This window comes from Castor canadensis, chromosome 9 (genome assembly GCF_047511655.1).
Source record: "Castor canadensis chromosome 9, mCasCan1.hap1v2, whole genome shotgun sequence".
Lineage (NCBI taxonomy): Eukaryota > Metazoa > Chordata > Mammalia > Rodentia > Castoridae > Castor > Castor canadensis.
Genome location: NC_133394.1, coordinates 112,136,465 through 112,160,786, shown reverse-complemented (window position 1 = coordinate 112,160,786; position 24,322 = coordinate 112,136,465). Strand labels below are relative to the sequence as shown.

General features: G+C 35.0%; 1 protein-coding gene across 6 annotated transcripts in view; it reads right to left on the bottom strand.

Moving 5' to 3' along the window:
- Positions 1-24,322, bottom strand: part of Clock (clock circadian regulator) — a 107,748-nt gene that overhangs the window by 38,253 nt on the left and 45,173 nt on the right. For 4 of the 6 annotated variants that reach the window (XM_074042212.1, XM_074042216.1, XM_074042218.1 and 1 more), the window contains exons 3-6: positions 7,593-7,682; positions 4,910-4,969; positions 3,631-3,779; positions 778-869 (exon numbers count right to left, since the gene is read on the bottom strand). In XM_074042212.1, the coding sequence (XP_073898313.1) occupies positions 778-869; positions 3,631-3,779; positions 4,910-4,969; positions 7,593-7,639 (348 nt within the window). In that variant the 5' untranslated portion in view covers positions 7,640-7,682. Of the gene's footprint in view, positions 1-777; positions 870-3,630; positions 3,780-4,909; positions 4,970-7,592; positions 7,683-12,930; positions 13,033-24,322 lie in introns of all 6 variants that reach the window. The other 2 variants (XM_074042213.1, XM_074042214.1) reach the window with 1 other exon arrangement.

Genomic DNA, 24,322 nt, shown 5'->3' with positions numbered 1-24,322 from the left:
TCTGAATTGTTTTTAAAAAGTATTTTGCCACAGAACACCTGGCTCTTTCCTTTTAAAAGTTTCTACTTTAAAAAGTTGCCTTTCGATATATATTTCACTTTTTTATATTTCCGAAACACTTCATTTATTACTATTTTGTGTTGTTTTAGGCAGATTTTAATTTGTTTTAAAACATAACCTACTGCCCAGTAGACTGTAACTACAGACTAAATGCTTGTGTCCTCCTGCAAAATTCAAACATTGAAACCTAATCCCCAATGTGATTGATTGTATTTGGGAGGTGATTAGGCTAAGGGTGAAGAAACAGGAATCAAGAGCTCTTATCAGACATCAAGCCCACTGGTGCCTTGATCTCAGACTTCACAGTCTCCAGAACTGTGAGAAATAAATCTCTGCTGTTTACAAGCTACTCAATATAAATATTTTGGTATAGCAGCTCAAGTGGACCAAAACAGACATATTTCATAATACTTAATAGGTGATAATAATCCTATTTCTTGTAAGAATGTAGTTGCCATAGTCTCAGGTGGAGAACTCAGTAGCTACTTTAAAAAGTACCTCAAAAATTCAAATATGAAAATCTGGTATACTCTACAACAGTATTATTTACTTGTTATACTTAACATTGATCAATTTTACTTTTACACATACATCATTTATTACATTTACAATGAATTAAGACTTTTCATTATTAATATTGCTAAAACTGAAATTAATCACTACTATGATTTCTTTTTCGAGGAAAATAAAGCTTTCAAAAATTAAATCTGAACATACCTCTAACATTAATTGTGTAAACTCTTCATTACTAAGGAATGTAGGTTTCCAGTCCTGTCGAATTTCACTAGCATCTGACTGTGCAGTGATTTCTGTAAACAGATTGACACATTAGTGGTATCCTCCAACCACTGGGGGAAGTACAAAAATCTACAAGTTGCCTTTTCTTTAAGATGAGAACGATAGGCAATAACATTTACTGGTCTTTGTAACAGGAGGTCAGGATTTGGTATGATGAAATATTTGCACTAATGTGGAAAGTTATCTCTTTGAACACAGTCTCTTGGTAAAACCAATTTCTTTGGCTTTTTTTCCTTAGGAAGCTTTGATAGCCTTTATGTCTAGCTCAAAACTGCTTCCTGTTTGACACAATTGTAAAATGAGAATAAGAACAAGCAGATTTAAATCAAGATTATTCCAAACAGTCTGAAGAAATTCTTTTTTCCTCCCCACTCAAATGGTGATATCTAGAGCAGAGATAAGAAGTGAGCCTCAAGGAAAAAAGCCAATGAGGTCAGTCAGACTGTTTTGAACACAGAAGACCTTAGGCCTACTTATTGCTATGCAAAAAGATTGCTCCCAGTTTTATGTGCTTTATCTTAATTAAACCAGGAGATTAAGTAAGATTTTCAGGCAAAAACTTCAAAGTAATATTATTACCACAGTGACTTTCCTCAGTGTCTTCTTTGTATATATTTTTAGAGGTAGAGAACTGATCAAAAATTTGGAAACCCCTGACATAAGACACATATTTTATTATAATTATTACTTTTATTTTGCTACAAAATTCTAATAGATTTGGTCATGAGAAAGTTTTTCATAAATTATATCTGAACTGTTTAGGTAACCAGGTCTTTCTATTTTTAAATGCAGACGTATTACAACAACCAAACAAAAGAAAAATCTATGTTATAGGCTGTACTCTATAAACTATATTTTGTAGTGTACCTTAAGGATTATGTTATTTTGCTTTATTGTCAGATATATAAATTTAACATATTAAATTGCCATCCCAAATTTGGCATATGAGAACTGCCTACACTGGAAAATAAGAGTAACTAAAAAGTATAGTTACTAATTCTGTGGTATATAGTCATGTTTTTCAAATTCATATCAATTATATACATTTAGGGGAAAGGATTTAAATTCACAAGCAAATCCAATCAAGTTTGTTAAACATACGCCTATTTTAGAGGGACAAGTATTTCAGAATTCCCTTTTAATTTAGCATAAAAATTTGACTTTTGTGAGAATAATATATCCAACTTTGAAAAGAAATGATCTACTTAATGCCAAAACTAATGCTCTACTGTCAGGGGAAATGTATCATTTCATTTCATTCAACAATCATTGACTGAGCTCTTAGGACTTTTAAGGGACTGATTTCAGAGAGTATGCCACCCAGTAAGGGACACTGAGGTTAGTGAGAATGCTACTTACAGAGGTACCATATAATGCCAGTGGTGGCAATAAAACTGAAGATAAGCAATTCTGACACACTTACAAAAGAAGTAACAGCAACTGTGATACGGTACTAAAACAGATGAAAAAAATTCAAAAGTATATCATGTTTAAGTCCTGAATGACTAAAAAAGTGGTATAAAAACAAAAAAAGGCAAATTTAAAAGAAGTGACTTGATGAAATGAAAATTAATTTAGCTTTAGAGGAATGCCTTTGGGGACATGCAAAAGAAGTATCTAGAAGTTATCTGGAAATGCAAAGATGAAAATTTTGCATCTACAAATAAAGATCTGGTAGTTCCATAGAGATGTAATAGCTATAGCTATGAAATGAGATAACCAAGGGAAAGACTGTAGAGAAAATAAGAACACAACAATAAGCCCTTGAGAAATTTCACTTAGGAAGGCAGAGAAAGAAAAAGAGGTTAACTTCAGTTAGGAAAAAGAAGAAGCAGCGCAATGTAACAGAAGCCAAGGGAAAAGAAACTCAATGGAGAACTGATCAAAACTTCCAGTTCTACAGACATGCGCAAGAGAATGAGAAATAAGAAAAGGGTTTTCTGTATTGGGGATGGGTGGCACTGTCATTACTGAAATTAGTAAAAATAATTACAAAGCGTGGTGGCCCATAAACCACTCCAGTAGTACCCTATCCTTGCCCAGGGATAAGCAAACAGAGGCACTAGTTACCACCTCTCCTCCTGAGAAGTTCTGCAGTTTCATAGTATCTCTGCTACCAAAATACTTAATATTTCAACATTTTCTTTTCATGACTCATTTAGTCAAGATTTTCTTCAAGTAACAGAGACAATAATTTAAAACCGTGTTTATTTCCTAGCTATAAACTAACATAACCTTTTAAAGTGACACTCTTTCAAATACAGCCATTGTGTTCCAACACAAACATCATAGCCACAATAAAGTCTCTGCTTTCGCACGTGCTATCTTTTTTATGTGAAATGCTGTTGTTCTTGCTTAATCTAAAAGACTCACTTAAAAATTATTTTTAAGCCTTTTCTGACACATTCTATCCTCTGTGTTCCCACAGCAAGTTTATAGCTTTCAAGCCTAATCACAGTTCAATTATTTGTATTTTAATTATCTGTTTACATTTGTCTCTTCTGACTTGAGTTAACTGAGGGCAAAAATGTTACCCTATTTTCATTAGGATCTGAGATATAGTACACATTTAATATATGTTTGTTGAATGAAAGAAAGAACATACCAGATAATCTTCCCTAAAAAAGCAATTTATTTCTTTCTCTTAAAAAAACTGAGGAAGTATTCAATCATAGGTACCTGTACCAAGATTCTAACTCATTATGAAGGGACAGTCTGTTACTTTAAAAAAAAAAAAAAAAAAACACCCATTCTACAAAATTAAAAATTTACCTTTATGTTTTCGTAAAAAATCAATGCTTTTCTGCAAAACAGTAGATTTGTCCATCTTTCTAGCGTTACCAGGAAGCATGGATCCCAATTCTTTAATGAGAACATTAAATTGATCTCTACGCTTCTTCTCAGATTTATTTCTAGATACTCTGATGAAGAAAGAAAATAAGAAGTATTTAAATACTCCATTTAATTATACAAATATCTTACAATCATATGACATGACATAGCACAAACTTTTGGTGATACTTATTTCTCAGGCTACACTATTAATTATGGCAACAATTTTTCATCTCAGTTTATCACTAAAGTTTTTTTTTTTTTTTTTTTTTTTTGTGGTACTGGGGCTTGAACTCAGGGCCTTCATCCTGAGGCACTCCCAGCTCTATTTTTGTGAAGAGTTTTTCGAGACAGGTCTTGCGAACTATTCTCCTGGACTAGCTTCAAACCGTGATCCTCCTGACCTTTGCCTCCTGAGTAGCTAGGATTACAGGCGCAAATCACCTGTGCCCAGCCCTAAAGAAATTTTTGACTTACATCTTTTTATGAACAGGACAATAAGAAACTGCATTCACATAACAAGTTTTACTTAATCCAATATTCACCAAGGACTGTAAACTTATAAAATTATAAATATTGAGAAGCATTTTGTGAAAGTACATATAATGTACAAGTACAAATAATTAAAAGTTACTGAATAGGAGAAAGTTATCCAGCTAATCTAAGTATTTAAAGCATAAATAGAAATCTAAAAATAAACTCTCACACCTCCAGGCTTACTCACACTTATTCTTCCTCTATATGTCTAGATCCAAAAGAGATGTAACTATTTTGCTTATCTGTCTTTCCTTCAGGATGTAGGCTCAAATGTTTCATCTAAGTATTTAATCATCATACCTAGAAAGAGTAAGCACTCAAAATACATGTGCTAAATGAATAATTATTACTATTTTTTGTGAAGCAGTTAATCAGCAAACAAAGAGCTCTTGAGAAAAACTCGATTATTTATAAAGCATTCATCATTTTAATAGTGGCTTCAATTTTCTGTTCTATGAAGTCAGATTTTCTAATTTAAGCAAAGCTTACTTTTCTAAAGGGTTAGAGGGCAATTTTATTTAATTAATAAACTCCACGATGACCATCTAAGCAATTCCACTTTGCTGATATCTCCAAATTCTTAAAGCAGGCAGATTTTGCAAATCATTCATTTTCTATTCATTTACTGTTACATTTATGTATTACTCACTTATTTACTATTTTACATCTCACATCACGCTACCTTTTTGCTTTGTCCTTGTCATCTTCTTCCACCAATCCATCAAAAATACTACTGTCATCTCTAAAAGAAAAAAACAGAGAAAGTAAGAACAAACTCAACTAAGCAACAGCAACACCACAGTGCTGTGAATCTACTGAGTTACATGCTTGGATTTTTGCAAAGTTAATGGACTGTACAAATTCAAGTTCAACAACTACTAACCTGTCTTCTAATGAAACTCAGATATATTTAATTATATTTTTTAAAATATTTCACATAAATACTAAAAGCATTTATACTTAGCTATACGATATATATAATATGCTAAATTAGAATTTAATATAACTAGTTTAAACATCTTGTTTTAAGCTTTTTAATAACCATAAAAACCTGTATGAATATGTCATTATATAAAATTACTCACTTGGAATTATTTTTTTTTTACTCTAATAGCATAAAACTTTTTCTGAGACATTCACCTTATTTAAAAAAACAAAAATTGCTGAGGATGTAGCTCAATGATTGGGTGTTTGCCTAGCATGCATGAGGCTCTGGATTTGATTTCCAGTACCATAAATAAATAAACAACCAAAAGTTACTCACAAACATCACAGTGGACTAGCACATTAACTTACACAAATACATTTTCATTCATTTACTGATCCATCTGACAAACATTTATTAGTATTCATGTGCCAGGTTCTTTTCTGCATGTGGTTACAGAGCAATGAATAGTTGCTTTCTTACAGCAACATGAAAATGTGTGACATTTGTGTTTGTTTCTTTTTTAAAAAAGGCAATATACGGAGCTGGCAGAGTGGCTCAAGTGGTATAGTACCTGCCTAGCAATTGTGAGGCCCTGAGTTTAGTACTTTAAAAATAAGTTAACAGGCAATCGGGGCAGTGTTTTATTTACTGGGTGGTTACCTTTACACTGACTGGTTAGGGAAGGACCTGTTGTGATGGGAACACTGAGTAGAGAGCTAACTGACAAGACAGGGCTAGCTATGGGAAGATCTGGGAGAAGAACATCCTAACAAAATTATATCAAGAACAGCGATGGCTAACTCTTTAAGCTGAGGAATAATTTCAAGTGGTTTATGAGTTTTCACATGAATCCACTATTAACTCTTGTAGTCTCATCTTTCTGTGACTTGTAAAGACTGATAGCCTATGAAGTTCCCATTGGACTCACTAAGGAGAGCAGCTGTACATCTTATTTCATGGAGAATCATGAATAGACTTTGAACCTATTTATACCCAGAAATTTGTGAAAAATTCTGTGACTATTCATTTATCTGAGGAGAGAATCTAAAACTTTCATAATGTTCAGAGGCATAAGAAACCCACATTAATGATCATTGCTTTATGTCTGAATACATAGATGTCATCCTTAGATATTAAGTTGTCTACAAGGGAAACTGGCAATCATTTAGAAGCAGAATCCCAAAACCATATGCAACCCCTTTTGGGCAATAAAGAAATACCCTTCTGAGGAGAAAGGACTCCCAGAGTCCTTCTGCAACTAGGACATAGTCCAAAGGTATGACCGCAGTACAGCCAGGCCTAAGGAAATTCTTTGCCCCTCAGGTCTTATGTTCTGGTATAGTATGTGTCTTCACTCTTCAGCTCATAGACAAGAGGGCTACCTTCAAGGTAACTTCTACCTGTGCACCTCTTAAAAGAATCCTCTATGGATGAATCACACACTGCTGTATATGAAGGAATGCCAGACAAATCAACACAGGTTAAAAATTCCAGTTTACCAATTACCAACTATGTGACCTTAAAGAAGTTATTTAACTTCCCTGACCTACATCTGTAAAAGATTATGGAATTAAGGGATTAAATCGTGTATCATATAACATATTCCATTCCTTAGCTATCAAAGAGAAAGTACCTTAAAAATGTTACATTTCAGCAAATTTAAGACATTATTGACTATATGATGCAACATTTTTAGGTGTCCCTAAAAAAGAAAATAAAATGCTACCAATTAAATTCTGATATGTCAACTGTAAGACCCACCAAATATTAGACATATTAAAATGCAAACTCAAGGTGTTTGCAAAGAACTAATCCCAAGAGTGAGATTTAAAGACTATATGATCCTAGTTACAGTTATCTCTTATCAGTCACACATGCCAAGAAGCTTGAAGGGATGGAGTTAGCAGAGATACTCTAGAAGGTACCAAGGAAACATCTGAAACTGTTATAATTTCTTTCAGAACAGATTTTACCCCAAACACTCAAATTTAATACTTAAGATCCACTTAAAACACAAGCTATATGCTAGTGACATGGATTTTTTTTTTTTTTTTTTAGGTGGGACTGGGGTTTGAACTCAGGGCTTTGTGATTGCAAAGCAGGCATTCTACCACTTGAGCCACACCTCCAGTCCATTCTGCTCTGTTATTTAGGAGATGGGTTCTCTCCCAACTATTTGCCTGGGTTGGCCTCAAACTGCAATCCTCCCAATCTCTGCCTTCCAAGTAGCTAGGATTACAGGGGTGAGCCACAGCACCCGTCACATGGTGGCTCTTTACTATTACATCATAGTTGTTCAATATAGGAATTAAATGTATTAGTAGTTATGTTTAAGCATAAAAATCCTCCCATTAATGGGCTATAGACCATTATTCTGATAGTGAATTTCAAGTAGCTTATACAATTCAAAATAAAAGAGTCTCTAAAATAAACATACCTGTCAACAATTGAGCTCATTTTACTACAGCTTACGGTAAACAACATAACATATTACATTTTCGTCTTGTGGTAGACATTTGTACTTCTCCTTAAGTGAAAAGAAAAATAAATGGTTACTAGTTTTCTAAAACACTTACTTCTAGAAACAAAGTTATATCTTGAGAAATACTATATGTTATCACAGGGATTTAGCATGGAAAAAAATTCAGATTCATAATTCATTTTCTTTTTACTATAAAATAATCAAAAGTGCCATTTTTTTTATTCATTATGTATATTTGACTATGTAACTGTAAACAAGCTATAATAACACCATCTAACTGACAATATTTTTGAAACAATTTCTGCTAAATAGTTCGGCAGGCTTTGTGTATACATGGATGAAAGACAGTTTCTATAGGCAAGAATGTGCAGTGGGCAAGATGGTTGCCTAGTTATATATGGTATAACCAAGGCATATGTTGTTTAATGGCATCTTTGAAGAAAGGAAATCAGAGGAAATATTTTTGATGACAATGAGTCTGTCAGGGGTCAAGATTTTTGTTACTGGAACTATGGTTCACAGACAATCAGCAGCATCAACATCCTCTGATAACCTGTGAAATGGCAAAATCTTAGATCCCAATCCCAGTCCTACTGAATCAAAACCTTCATTTTCACCAGGTCATGACACATGATTACAATGACCATTTAAAGTTTGAGCAGCAACAGATTACAAGACAGGTAGAGGTAATAACTGAGGGATTCTAAGCCAAAGAAATGGTATTTGCAATGGTATAAGCTTTCTTGAGATGGGAGAACATCATAGCTGAGAAACTCAAGAAGTGTAGCAATTTCATTTTAGAAAAATTAGGCATGTGAAAATGTAAGATTTTAATTGGTAGAGCATTAAGTGAGAATAGGAATGACAGGAATGAGGGCAAGTCAAGCACAGAAGAGCCTTATTATAAAAGATCTCATATACATCTTACATATTTAAGTAGTTAAAACTTACTATTCTCCAATGGAACCATAAGCCTAATATTTGTCTCTTTCCAAAAGTAAAAAAGCAGGTTTTATCTTATGCAAAATTTTGATGCCCTAGAGTCATTAGTTAAATACTGACTGAATAATGATGTTGGGTATAACATGCATTTTAAAAGTTTTAAGGCATAAGGAATTCTACTTCAATTATTACCTTCTTTATTTAGAAATTAGAAAATAATATAAATTAATATGCAACTCTAAACCACTGAAGACCAACGGTATTATTGGAAGAGTAGATTCTAAAAAATTACAGCATTGTTTTAGAATGAATCTTCACAAGAGGAAGAGAGAACAGCCCTTGATAAATGACTCTGCATGCCTATGTGGCTATGGCTGTAGAACTGGAACTGTGAAAGGCTAAGGACTAGGAAATCTCAGTGTCTTGCACTTCATCTTTGGAACAGAACCCTTACACATAAAATGCATCCTCTATTAAAAGTAAACTGTGTCCTGAATAAACCCTGTGCTGGTATTTGAGCCCATCAAAAACAAACAAACAAGCAAACAAAGAAAACAAAATAAAAGTACACTATGCAGTTTATTATTAATGGCATACCCTACTTGTCTTCTGAATGCCATTTCTGCCAACTCTGAAGACTTTCCATTCCTACAACACTAGTTTCTCCCTCTACAATTATTCTGGTCAACAATAATCCAAGCAAACAAAAACACCCCTGCTGACCCACCAACCCCTTTCAGCTACTGCCCTTTTTTTCTCACTTTCTTAGGAAAAACACTCGTCAGAGTTGTGTACAGTTGCTGTTTCCATGTCCTTCATTCCTTTATTTTAAAAATTATGGTGTACTTCTACCTATGGATGCATGTACAGAGTTTAGAGTCCAGTTTTACAAAACATACTAAAAGTCAGATGTCCTCTAATCCCATTTCCCACTTTAAACTACTTTTCATCTCCTTAACTGTTTCATTTGGTATTTAACTTCCCATCTTTAATGTCTTTTGTTTTATCCTTACTTCTTTCAGTTTCAGATAGGGCGTCTAGACAGTCCTAGTTAATTTGAATTGTTCAGTGTACTTATTAAAAACATACTCTTTTTTTTTTTAAACTTATTTACTTATTCTAACCTCACACAGCAACCCCCCCCCCAACTCCCCAATATCATAATTTTGGTTAAGTGATTACATTCAGAGTTGACGTAATTATGACTCCATAAACGCAATTCACAGCTGAGCCATGTAGTACACTACGTTTACTTTCCCCTTCTGAACAGTTTTCCCCAGAGTTAATAATTGTTTTCTTTTATTGTTTACTAAGTTTTGTGTATCCAACTCTTCCCTGCCTAAATCTACTCTCTAAATCTTCAAATACGTTATTCATTTTTCCAATTTCCAACTATTTTCCCTTGGAACCTTCTAATCTGTTCCCATTGGTGATCAGCTGCCATCTTGGGATCACTATTCGTCATCATCCTGATGATTCCCCGGGTCTCTAGTTAAGTTGCATTCCCTCTTTCTTATAACCTATGTGTCATGGTTTGGATCTTAAATGTCCACCAGAAGCTCAAGTGTGCTACTGGGAGGTGGTGGAAACTTTAGGAGATGGGGCCTAGTTGGATAAAGTGTGTCTTAGGCCCTCAGCCCCTTCCTCTCTTTTTGTGCTTTCTGGCCACCATGACGTAGGAAGTTTTGCACCGCCATGTGTCCCTAACATGATATTCAGCCTTGCCACAGGGCCAAAGCAACAAAGCCAAACGACCATGGACTAAAACCTCTGAAACCAGGAGCCAAAACAACTCTCCATTTTTAAGTTGTTGGGGTTTTTTCCTGAGGTATTTTGCTACTATGACAGAAAACTGATCAACACCAACACACTATGGCTTCATCTTTTTTTAGTTTACTTCTTTACCCCACAAGTAATAGCCTGAGAAAGGAGACATGCTGTCAAGAACTCCAAAGCCATTCTCATTACTAAACCTTTATATGTGACAACCTAGTTCTTTGACCTTAGAAGCCACCTTGTGTTCTAAAATTTAAGTGATGTGTCCTATTTTCAATCTATACTGGTCACTCAGTAGGCTCTTTCTAACTGGAAACTCATGTCCTCCCATTCAGGAGTACTTTTTCTTCCCTTTATTTCCTCGATTCTCTCTTTCTGAAATTCATATTATTCTAATGTTGCAGATCCTGGACAGTTGCTCTGATTTTATCTTTTCGCTTTCATTTTCCATCTCTTTTTCTCTTACTTTTAACATAGTAATTTTATTTTCAACCCTTTGATTGAGTTCTTCATTTATTTGTTTCTCTCTCACATTTCACAATGTAGGATTACCTGTTATCTTTCTGAAACTATTAAATGATAGGCTTGTAATCATTTTAATTTCTGAACTTCCTATCTGTTGTCCAACTTGGTACTTTCTCTTTTGGCTTGATCTTTTGTCTCTCACATAGAAATTTTCCTCAGGTATCTAGCGATCTCTGGCCACAGGCTCATACTTGGAAGAAGGAGCACTAAGAAAATCCTGGAAGCTGTGTGTAATAAGGCTTATTGGCTATGAATTTTATTGCAGAGACTGCATATTTCCTTGGGAATTCTTGATGTAGTTATCTTTAGATATTTTTACTTATGCCTGTTATAGTCCACACAATAGAATTTTCTCAACTCTTGCCTGGAGTATAAAAACCCAGAAGCCTGGGTTCTATAATCCACGTAATTTCAATATGTTACCCCATTCTCAGCTATATTTGCTATTTATTTAACCTTTTCTATAGAATAAATCTCCAGACTTCTGCTAAAAAGAGAAGGGGCAGCTGCCTCAGTTTCAAAGCTTGAAAAAAAAGAGATGAGTATAATTACCTCTTAAGTAGATTTGCAATGAATCATTCTGTTTTGGTACCACCATAACTCATATTTCCACAAGTAAAGAGTGCTTGCTTTTTTGTTGTTGCATTGCTTTTGGATTTCTTTTTTTTCGAGACAGGGTCTCCCAATGTAATTCCACTGCCCCAAAACTCCTGATCCTACCGCTGGGATTACAGGTATGTATCACCACACACAGATAATGAGTACTTTCAATTCATGAAGATTTTTAGAGGATCTACAGTGTCAAGAAATTTGTTTCTCACTCTCCCCATAGCTAGCTTAGGACTCCAGGTTCTATAAAAAGGTTACTATACTTCCTTTTGTTTTTCAAGTTCCAAAATTCCTCTCTCATTCTCCACATCCATGTGTTATTTGGCCTTTTCAGACACTAATGATGTCAAATCTAACAGCTGTTTTAGTGATTCTCTATTCAACCTCTTGGTAGTTGTTAAGGGAGATGACCACTTCCTGCACTTAAAGAATTTCCTTGTTGGTTTCTGTGACAGAATATTTTCCTGCTTTTCTACTCATTTGGGGGCTACTCCTTCTATAATAAATACTGGCATGCGCCAGGGCTGAATCCTTCTCTATCAAGCACAATTCCTATGTGACTTAATCTACACATTTGACTCTGAGCATTTCATATGCCAATGACTCCCAAATGTATGATCTCAGACCAGATTTTCAAATGCAGTTATATATCCACACTGCTTTTTTGACATTTCTACAGATTTTAAAGGTGTCTAAAATAGCATATGGCCAAATCAGAACATCTGACTCTCTTCTATAAATTTCTTCTCTCCCAGTTTTCTTTTCCAAAGTTATTTCCATATATTGTTCACATCACTGACTATGTGCTATAGTCACATTTGCTTCCTCAAGCTTCCCATAATCACTCTTGCTCCCATTCCCAGAAAAGTTCTTTGCTCAAATATGCACATGGGACAGCATCTAACAAGTGTTTTCAATTCATGAAAATTTTGGAGACTCTACAGTGTCAAGAAATTTGTGCCACTCCACTCTTCACCAAAATGACATCTATTTTAACAAGGTCTTTTCTAAGCACCTAATGAAAGCAATCCCCTGTCTCTATCACATTATCCAATTTAATTTTCTGCACAGTAGTAATCATTTTTTTACTACTTGTTTTCCTTTACAATGCAACTGTCCTAAGAGCAGGAATGGCTTCTACCTTGTTCATCAGTGGATTCCCACTATCTAAAGTAGTATCTGAATATAACTTGTGATAAACTAACACAAAAGGAAATATTTTAAGATAAAACTTTCCTCAAATTAATGTGCCAAAAAAAAAAATCCACTGGCTCCTTTATATGTATGTATACACACACACACACACACACACACACACACACACACACACACACACACACATATACACACATACATGTATCATATATAATATATATATTTCTATTTATTTTCTGGAAAAAGGTCATTCAATAGTGCATTCTAAGAGACACCTGTCTTTTACCTTTTGTATTTTTTAAATCTTTAGAATTGAAAAGATCTTTTTCTTCAGAAAACTACAGGTTCAAAGTCTTCTTCTATGTGATCAACCATCAGTCTCAGAATTCTGCTTAAACAAGGGAAAAAAGTTAGCTTTATTCAACTTATAAAGAATTTTTCCAACTTACAAAGAATTTTATCATGAGAGAGGTTTTAAGTAATTTTTAAGCGTAACAAAATTTAGAACTCTGCCACAAAAACGCATAAACAAATTTTAATATGCTATAAATTGTTTCCAAAAAAAGAACTTTAAATTAATGAACATGCTAAATCACTTAATTGTCCTAAGTTAAAAGACAAAAGTATAAAAAATTTGAAAACTACAAAAATATGTTAAATACACAATATAAATGGATGTAATTTGTGACATCAATAATAAAGAAAGAGAAAGAGTAAAGACTACAGTTCTTGGATGCTACTGAAGTAATCATTTTAAATGGACTGTTAAAAAGATGTCTATACAAGCCCCATGGTAACTGCAAAGAAAATATTTATAGAGGATATACAATAAAAAAGTGAGAAAACAATGAAAGCGCAATAGTACAAAAAATCAATTAATATGAAGGAAGACAGCAAGAAAGGAAAAGAGATCTACAAGACAGGGAAAAAAAAAGTCCTTCTCTATCAGTAACTGCTTTAAATATAAATGGATTAAACTCTCCAGTCAAAAAATACAGGGTGGCTGAATGTATTCAGTACCAGATCCAACTGTATGCTATCTACAAGAGGCTCACTTTAGGCTTAAGAATACACGTAGTCTAAAAGTGAAAGGGCAGAAAAAGACATTACATGCATCAGTAACCAAAGGAGAGCAGGGGTAGCTATACTTTCATCAGACAGAATAGACTTAAAAAGAACATTTTATAATAATAAAAGGGCCACTTCATTTGGAAGTTACAGAAATTATAAATGTATACACATTCAAGATCAAAGCATACAAATATAAGAAATAAACCTGAACAGACTGAAAGGAGAAATAGGAACACACAAATTTTATTTTATTTTATTTTATTTTTTTGGTGAGGAAGTTGCGTAACTTTTTTTTTTTCATTTTTCTTTTATTATTCATATGTGCATACAAAGCTTGGTTCATTTCTCCCCCCTGCCCCCACCCCCTCCCTTACCACCCACTCCGCCCCCTCCTTCTCCCCCCCCAATACCCAGCAGAAACTATTTTGTCCTTATTTCTAATTTTGTTGTAGAGAGAGTATAAGCAATAATAGGAAGGAACAAGGGTTTTTGCTGGTTGAGATAAGGATAGCTATACAGGGCATTGACTCACATGGATTTCCTGTGCGGAACACACAAATTTTAATTCCTCACCTTTCCATAATGGACAAGTCATCCAATAGAAAACAAAGAGCAGACTTGAACAACTTCATAAACCTAACAGACGTACACAGAACATTCCCCTCCAACACACCAGAGTACACATTTTTCTCAAGTGCACAGAGAACATCTCTAGAACAGACCACATGTTAGGTCACAAGACAAGTGTTAACAAATTCAAGCTGGGCATGGTGGTACAGGTCTGTAACCCCAACACTAAGCAGGGAGATCAAGTTCCAGGCCAGCCTGGGTTCTATGTACAGTGAGATCCTGTCTCCAAAAAAAAAAAACAAAAAGCCAAATGAAAGCACAGTAAAATCATACCAAGTATTTTTCTGGCCACAATGAAATGAAAACAGAAATCAGTACCAAAAGGAAAACTGGGTAAATCACAGACATGTAAAAATTAAACATTCTTGAATAACCAAAGAGTCAAGGAAGAAATCAAAAGGGAAGTCAGAAAATATTTTGAGACAATGAAAACACAACAGGTCGAAATTTATAGCACTCAGCAAAAACAGTAAGTGGGAAGGGATTTCACAGCCATAAATGCCTACATTAAAAATCAATTGGGATGTAGCTCAGTAACAGAATGCTTTCTTAGCACATCAAGGCCCTAGGTTGGATACCCAGCACTACAAAAACAAACAAAAAAATTAAGATCTCAAACAAACTAGCTTTATACCTCGAAGACTAGAAAAAGAACAAATTAAGCCATAAGATTAAAGCTGAAATTTTTTTTAAAAGTCAACAAAATTAAAAGTTGTTTTGAACAAAATTGGCAAAAAAAACAAAAAAAGGAAAGGAGACTCAAATCAAATCAGAAATAAGACATAATTTAAGCCACAGAAATAGAAAGGATTATGAAAGACTACGAGAACAATTATACATCAACAAAAACCTAGAAGAGATGGATAAATTCCTGGAAATATACAACCTACAAATACTGACTCATGAAGAAATACAAAACCTGAAGAGAAATGTAACATAAATATATTCAATCAATAACCTTTAACCTACTCAACAAAGAAAAGGCCAAGAACTGCGAGGCACCAGCAGCTAACACCTATAATCCTACCTATTCAGGGGCAGAGATCAGGAAGACCCTATCTCAAAATACTCAACACAAAAAAGGGGACTGGTAGAGCACCTGCCTAGCAATTGTGAGGCCCTGAGTTCAAAACCCCAGTACCACAAAAAAAAAAAAAAAAAGAAAAGCCCAGAACCAAATAGCTTCACTGATTCTATCAAAACATTCTACTCAGCACTGAAAGACTTACCATCAATTCTCTTCCTAATCTTCCAAAGAACTGAAGAGAACACTTACAAACTCATTCCAGAAACCAGACAAAAATGCTACAAGAAATGCAAATGAAATATATCTATTGATGAAAAACCTTCAACAAACTACTAGTATATTAAATTCAACAGTACACTAAAAAGACCATACACTCTGATCAAGTGGGATTTGACTCTATGATGCAAGAACAGTGGTCCAATGGTGATGGAGGGGTGAATTCAACTACAATGTATTCCAAGCACTTTGTAAATGTCACAATGTACCCCCAGCACATCAATAATAAAAAAAGAAGAAAAAATCAATGGATATACAACATTAACAGAATGAAGGATAAAAAATTCACGATTATCTCAACTAACACAGAAAAAGCACTTCACAATAGTTAACAGCATTTCATTATAAAGAAAAAACACTCAAACTAGAAATAGAAGGAATTTATAAACCAGCAACAGAAAGGATTTTCCCTTTCTTAAAAAGCAGAATTTGGGTGAGCTGAATGAATAGCCTGAAAATATCTAGGTCATTTGACCAGTGATTTCATTGTAAGAGGGAATAATCAGAGATGTATCTCAGGTTTTTGATTCACTGCAATATTATTTAAAATAGTAAACCTAGAAAAAATTTAAATGCCTAATTGTAGTACCAGTGGTATCCAAACACAAACCTAAATGCAGCAAAAGTTATCAAATATGGTTACTCCTGAGTTATTTTATGGATGACGTTTTTTACTTTCTCTTCAGAACATTCTAAATTTTTCTCATGAATGTGCATTACTTTATATAATAAGAAAAGCAAAGTTTTGCCTTTTTTCTATTAATTGTCCAATAATACAGCTCTGGCTATGTATAACAAGGCTAGTAAGATAAAAACATGGGTTATCTATTCCAGAAAACAAAAACACAAGTAACAGACATCATTTTCCTATGTACTTTTCACATAATTTAAAGAGAAAAAACTCTTTTAATTCTGTGTGATTAATAATAATTATTATTAGTTTAAAATGGTTAACTAAAGAAATTGAGATAAAAAGATTTAAACTAGTCAGGGATGTGGTTCATTTCAAGTGGTAGAATGATCACCTACAAGTGCAAGACTCGAGTTCAAATCCCAGTAACAACAAAAAAAAGTTTGAAACTGTAACAATTTTTTTTCTAACCCAATAATACACTGACCCACTGACTTACTTTGGAATTAGTTTGTTAAACTTGGTATCACAGACATCTGTATAAAATGTATAAAATAAAATAAACATGAAACATTAATTAAAAGTAGTACTCAAGTTTAATTGACTGGTATAATGCAAAACCCAAGCAATAACCCTTAACTACATTTGTCACTACTTATGAAAAATTTTAAATTGCTTCTGCAGATTACTACGTGTTTATAACTGGAAAGATAATTATGAAGAGGGTTGAGGCCACAGATGGCTGGGGGTGCCATGCCCCGGTATTACCAAAAAAAGCAAGAGGGCAATGAGTACACAGATGTGAATGAGGACATAGGTGCATATTTGCTGCGGTTGGACTGGGTAGTTGTATGCCAGATTAAGATTCAGACGATAAAAAGGATATTGATACTATTATGCTGAAAGCAAGATGAAAACAAAGGATATTCTCTTGTCATTAATACTGAAGAGCCAAAATAGGAAACATAATTTTTGCTGTATCTGTTTGGTTGGACCAGTTTTTCCCTCCACAGAACACTGGAGAAAACACATGAATTCTGTTTTTAAATATGTATAAAATAAATGATTCTCTTGGTCGACTATTTTTAGAAGATAAATTTAATTGAACTATGGGCTGGGAACTCAATGTGCTTTGAGAATTGTCTTAAATCATGAAGATGGAAAGACTGCTTATTTTCACACCAGACTTTGAAAATTACGGTTTGTATATCCAAGAGGTCACTTGATCATCATTATGATCCATCCTTGAGATGGATCCTGTCAAGGTGTTTATGGGGAAAGTTTAGGATAAAACTTTCTTTGATTCAGTCTGTACTATTTAGTTCTAAAATAACTATGCTTGATTCTTTAGGGAAGAAATGTACATTGACTCACTGAAGTAAGCTTCAAACTTAAAAATCCTCTGTAAGCATAGCTGGATGCCAAGACTTAGGCTGGCACTCTCCACATAATGTGCCAGTGTCAACAATAAGCCCACATCCTTAAGATCTGTAACTCAAAGAGGAGAACAGGAACTTCCCTGATCAGGATTTATAATTCAAATCCTACTGGAGGAGTCTGGTCTTCCCAGGGTCACCTACCCTTGCATCTGCCCCCTGTGATCTTGGCAAGGTCTGGGACATATGTATGATAATTGATAGTTTCCATCCAAGTCATTTTAGATGAGTGATGGACCTCATAAAGGAAAGAGATTTGGAGAAACTCAAACAAATGATGTTCACTACAGACAGCAAGAGTGAAAGACAAGAAGTCATCAAAAAGTTTATAACTGCAGTGATTTTATTCTGATCATTTAACATAACAGAGAGCCAAACATGAATTCAAGTTTCTAACTTACATTTTGGCATTCAAGAATAATGAAGAACCACACACATCTTTTTTACACTTACATAGCTCACTGGAGTTAAGGCAATCAAGGTATACTTGTTTGACAAGTTCACCTAAAGTTGTAAGAATTCCCCAGAATATCACTGAGCTCTGCTATGTGTAATAATTTTTACTGGGAGAGGGAAAATGGTAGATTTCTTCAGTAATGTTGTATACCTATTTAAGTGCTACAACTTTTTGTGTGTATACAGAGGCAGGGCCCTGTGCATGCTAGGCAAGCACTCTACCATTAAACTATACCCCCAGCCCCAAGTGCTACAATTTTTATTAAAAGTAACTTTGATAAGAAAAAAGATAATTGTGTTTAAGAGAACCTTGTAACTTATAAAAGCCCAAACACTGTTAAAATTATTTAATGTAGCCAGGCACCAGTGGCACACACCTATAATCCTAGCTACTCAGGAGACGAGATCAGGAGGATTGCGGCTCAAAGCCAGCCCAACCAAATAGTTCCATGAGACCCTATCTTGAAAAAACCCATTGCAAAAAGAGGCTGGTAGAGAGGCTCAAAGTGTAGGCCCTGAGTTCAAACCCCAATACTACAAAAAAAAAATTGTTTAATATAAAAGGCAAAACAAAACCCCAATACTACAAAAAAAAGTGTTTAATATATATTGCAAAATAAAACACTAGTTCTCAACTTATTTAATACTGTATGAGATCAGCCTACCTTTACAATTGATACAAAATATTAGCAGGGTGAAAAACACTGATGACTCCATAGCAGTTTCTAAAATCAGCTTAAATTAAAAACTGACCTGTAAGAACAAGAATCAAACCTCTAACCAGTTTTGTGACCCAGACCTCTTAGAACCAGAGAAGATTCTGACTCAAGACAAACACCAAAGACACAAGAACTCTAGCCTATCAAATGTCAAGACATGAGATACTTCTGAAACCTCATTAACTAAAAAATAAGTTAGTAACAGTTCCCTTAGTGGAACATAAGACTATTCCAGATTCAACTACACATTTCTGCAATAGTATCTAACCTCCCTATACCTATCCATGTGATAACTAGCCCATACAGAGTAGGCACCTTCTCATTAGTGAGGAGATTCAGCCCCAAGTCTGTCCTCAGCCTTGAGGTTCAAGGGGAACTCAATTCTCAGAATTAACCGCAATACTGAATCAGGTACCCTCAAACTATACCACTCAACACCTGGCCTCCAGTAGAAAGAAAGAGGACACCCTATAATAGGCAGGAAAATGGCCTCTAAAAAACAGTTAATGCCCTAATCCCTAGAATCTGTCAATACACTAACTAGCATGGCAAAAAAGAGACTTTGCAGATGCCATTAAGGTGAAGGATATTGACATGGGAAGGTTATCCTGGATTTTCCATGTAGGTTCCACTTAATCACATGAGTCCTTAAAAGAATTTTCATGGCTGTGGTCAGAGATACAACACAGAGGAAGGGTTAAAGAGACACAGTTTTCTGGCTTTGAAGATGGAAGAAGGTGGCCACAAGCTAAGGAAAGTAGGAGCCTCTAGAAAAAAACAGAAAACTAATTGTAGGCCCCAAACCTCTGACTGCTCTTGATAAATCTGCCTCCAACAAACCTGTTACTCTCAACATTCATAATAATCTGGCTAAGGGACCATTAAAACAGATCCTATCATTCTTATTCTCTCCTTCTCTCCATATATATGGTACTGGGGTCTGAACTCAGGGTCTCCTCCTTGCTAAGCAGGTGCTCTACCACCTGGGCCACACCCTCAGCCCTATATTCCTTTTATATCAGTCACTAGGATTAACCCAAGACTCCTAGGTCATCCCTCTCTACCTGGAGACTTGTTCCTAATATACTCTGTATTTATCACTACTCTGGTCCCTGTCCCCTTCCTTTCTCAGTTTCCAAAATTCTTTCACTGTGTTCTCTGAAACTTACGGTATGTCATCATACATTTTCCCCCTTCCTCAGTATTGTTCTTTATCTTTCTTACACCAATTGAAACCTCAATCTCATCTAGGAGTTCTCCTCTAGTACCATTTCAACCAATGGCTACTTTTTCCCTTTTATCTCAGATAAACAGACCCTGGTGTGTATGGTGGGGGGAGTGGGGGAGGTCCCTTATTCTATCATTTCTGAATTAGTCTCCTTTCTCCCTCTCTAAAACTCCAGCTTTGTATCTCAGGACACTGGACTGTATCAGCTGAAACTTTACTCCTTGTCATAGCCATTCACAAACCTCTAAGACAAGCCCCCTTCCTTTCTCAAGAGGGGTTACCCTCTCCAATACCTCTTCTGTTGTAGTTTTAGATTTTGATTCAAAAAGACAAAAACACAAGCATTTAAAAAAAAAATTGGCAATATAGCTCTAACTTGCTTACTTATGTTTGTACTTTAACAAATAAACTGTCCCAACTTCCTAAAATTCACTAGAGCCTAAACTCATCTCAGTGAAGGCCCAAAGGAGCAAAGCGCATATATTTGATATGGTCAGGAAAATCAAATATAGGAACAGTCTATGTGTGATAGGACAGGTTATTCTTTGCATCATTGTCTAAATTCCAGACTTCCTTTTTGCCACTGAGTCTTTCACACACTGATACAGCAGACAAGTCATTCCAGGCACAATTTCATATAAAATGAAATAGCTGTGTATGACGGTAACTCTAGCATTTCTCAAACAGTGGTGACAACAAACACTTCTATAGCACTTACTAACAAAAGCGCACATAATATGAAATGAAGAACTTGAAGGGAAACCAGTTTCAATTTTGTTACATTATTAAGACACTAACTTTCCTTTCAAGCTTTGGTGTATTCCTCTAGCCTCATCTCCCATTCTACTTTCTCTGTACTCCTACTCCCTATTCTCCAGCTACAATAAACTTCTCGCCATTCCTATGAAGTATAAAGACCCCTGGGTAAACAGAGGCCTGCCCATCAGTGCCCAGAATATCATCAACGTAAATGTCTTTTTTCCTTTGAGGAGGAAGTTTATGCTTTACTACCAGTTGAGTCACGTCCCTAGTCCTTTTGCTTTCAGATAGGGTCTTACACTTTTGCCCAGGCCAGCCTCAGATTATCATCCTCTATCTAAGTACACCACCATGCCCAGCCCGATGTCTTCTTAATAAACTAGAATTGATCTTCTCAGGAAATCACATGGTCATTCAAGTTGGGACTCACCTAATCACTATAAAAATGTGACATGGTTAGTGAAAAACTAAAACAGACATCTATCAGTCTCTGTGGCTGTTTTAACAAATTACCACAAAGTTAATGAATTAAAACAGCACTTGTGTGGTCAGTCACTGGGCTAAATCAAGGTGTTGACAGGCCTGCATTACTTTCTGGAAGGACTAACAGAGCATCTGTCCTTGCCTTTTTGAGTTTCTAGAGGCAGACCACACTCCTCAGCTCATGGCTCCCTTGTATATCTTCAAACTAGTGCTTTTCAGGCTGCCATCTTTTCTGACCCCTCTTCCCTTAAAGACCCTAGTGACACATTGAGTCAACCATTACCACAAGACAATCTCTTCCATTTTAAGGTTAGCTAAGTACCTACCTTAATTCTTCTTTGTCATATAACTTAGCATAGTCATAGCTCTGGGAATTAGAACTTCTGTGAAAGGTCCTTATTCTACCTAGCACAGATCATGAATTGAGAAGTTTCTCTTTGGTATAAAATTGAATATTCTGGGGAAAAGATGAACCATCAAAGAATAATTTGATCTATTAATAGCTAAAAGACTATACCACCATGCCAATAAGTATTTAACTTCTGAACTAGTCCTTTCAATGTTTCTTCAAGGGAACTGAAAAATAATGCAGATGACAACTCAAGTTGCATGACCACAACTACAGCTAAAGTCTGACTTTATTGTTACTGTTTGGTAACAACTGATCTACAGAGAGCCTTCTGAATGGCCAAATTTGTCAGTCTAATGTCCAAATGAATGAGAACATATTTGCCCTTTTAAAACTACTTACTTCCTACATTATATGCAAAAATGACATAATCTTTGAGTGTATGAATGTTCAAAGAATTAACACCCAAACATTGTGGAATAACCTATTACTTTAAAAAGCCAGATGTGTGTGAATTTCTGAGATGGGTCTACAAAAAAAAAGAGAAAAAAAATCAATCTAAAAGAAGCACAGAATTTCAATAATACCATAAATCCTCCTGCGAGGACATGTGATTAAGTAGTATAACAAAAATATTAGGCTTAAAGCTTACACATGAGATATTTGATCACATGTGCCTACTACGCACAAATATAATGACATCAACGAACACATGCTTAAAATACCACCAAGCCCATATTCCTTTTTATCAAGGCCATGAGCATCCCCCCCAACTGTTTTTCAGTATAATCACTTCACTTAAAAAGAGTTGTTTTGACCTATTAAAACTTTGGTAAACTGCCAAGTGGCTTTTGTTCAGACAAGTGGGCCAAGTAAGTTTACAAACACCTGAAAACTAGTTCAAATAAGCATTCTTAACCACAGATCATTTAGAGAACCACCATAAAGCATTTCTTCTTCACTGAAGTAAACACTGTTAAGTTTGTATTTAAATTTACTCCCTTTAAACTAAGATTTTGCAATGTAATTTACACCATTTATTCATTTCCGTTTAGCTCTCTGCCCCTATTTCAAAGCTTTCAAGTAAAACCTATATATATGGGTATATTTAGTTCCTTAAATGACTATTATTTTTATCTACTGACTGATTACTTGGCCTTCTCTGAATCTGTTAATTGTCAAGTTGTTTACAAATAATGTATTCATTCTTTCACATAAAAATAACAGGTAAACTCTATACCTTAAGGGGAAAAAACCAAGAAACTGCATATAGTCTTTTAAGTGTTTAAGATAATAAAATAGCTTTAAAACCTGAAAAGTTTGTACAATACTGATTTTCTACTTATTCTCATATATACTCATTTTAGAAGAAAAATAATAGGAGACTCCAATTCTCTTGAATCATTTTCTATTTTAGGACAGAAAGATAGGTTAGTCTAATTAGAATATGGGTTATACTTTCCAAGACAGAAAAAAGCATAAGTCATTGAGAGCTGGCACTGAGTCATACCCTCTAATTTCCCCCAACTCATCTCTTAAACACTAGCAGAAAACCTATAAATCTTCTCCAACTATAAAGAACAAGGGTCAGCTAACTTATCCTGATCAAATGATCTACTATGACTAGCAGGCACAATGGTATTGCCAGTAAAGACACCATCATACAGCCTCCACCTATGGCTCCCTAAAGCACATGTAGAAGCACCAAGTGCTGGGTCAATAGTCCTTGCAGCTGCATGATTAGAACTAGGAGGTTATGGAATTATACCAATGACTATCCTGCTTAACCCCTTACAGAACAAATACTATATCCATTTATTCTCTTATCGCTCTGAGTGTCAAGTGTAACAAGCACCATCTACTTCAACAAACAGACTTAAAATCTCTAATTGCTTACTCATCGCTCACACAAGCACTAGTCATCACTGATATTTTAATTCAAACACCATGAAGTTATATAGGTGCCACAGCATTAATTATACCCACAGACTTACACATCTGTCTACTTTGCCTAGCAAATTCTAACTATGAATGAATATGCAGCCAAACTATACTTCCAGCCAGAGGACTACAAACAATTTTACCATTAGGAATCACATGATGCTAGATCCATGTATATCACCCTATACCAAGATTAACTCAAAATGGATCAAGGATCTTAATATCAGACCACAAACTCTAAAGTTGATACAGGAAAGAGTAGGAAATACTCTGGAATTAGTAGGTATAGGTAAGAACTCTCTCAATGAAACCCCAGCAGCACAGCAACTAAGAGATAGCATAGATAAATGGGACCTCATAAAACTAAAAAGCTTCTGTTCATCAAAAGAAATGGTCTCTAAACTGAATAGAACACCCACAGAGTGGGAGAAAGTATTTGCCAACTATACATCAGACAAAGGACTGATAACCAGAAAATATAGGGAACTTAAAAAACCAAATTCTCCCAAAACTAATGAACCAATAAAGAAATGGGCAAGTGAACTAAACAGAACTTTCTCAAAAGAAGAAATTCAAATGGCCAAAAAACACATGAAAAAATGCTCACCATCTCTAGCAATAAAGGAAATGCAAATTAAAACTACGCTAAGATTTCACCTCACCCCTGTTAGA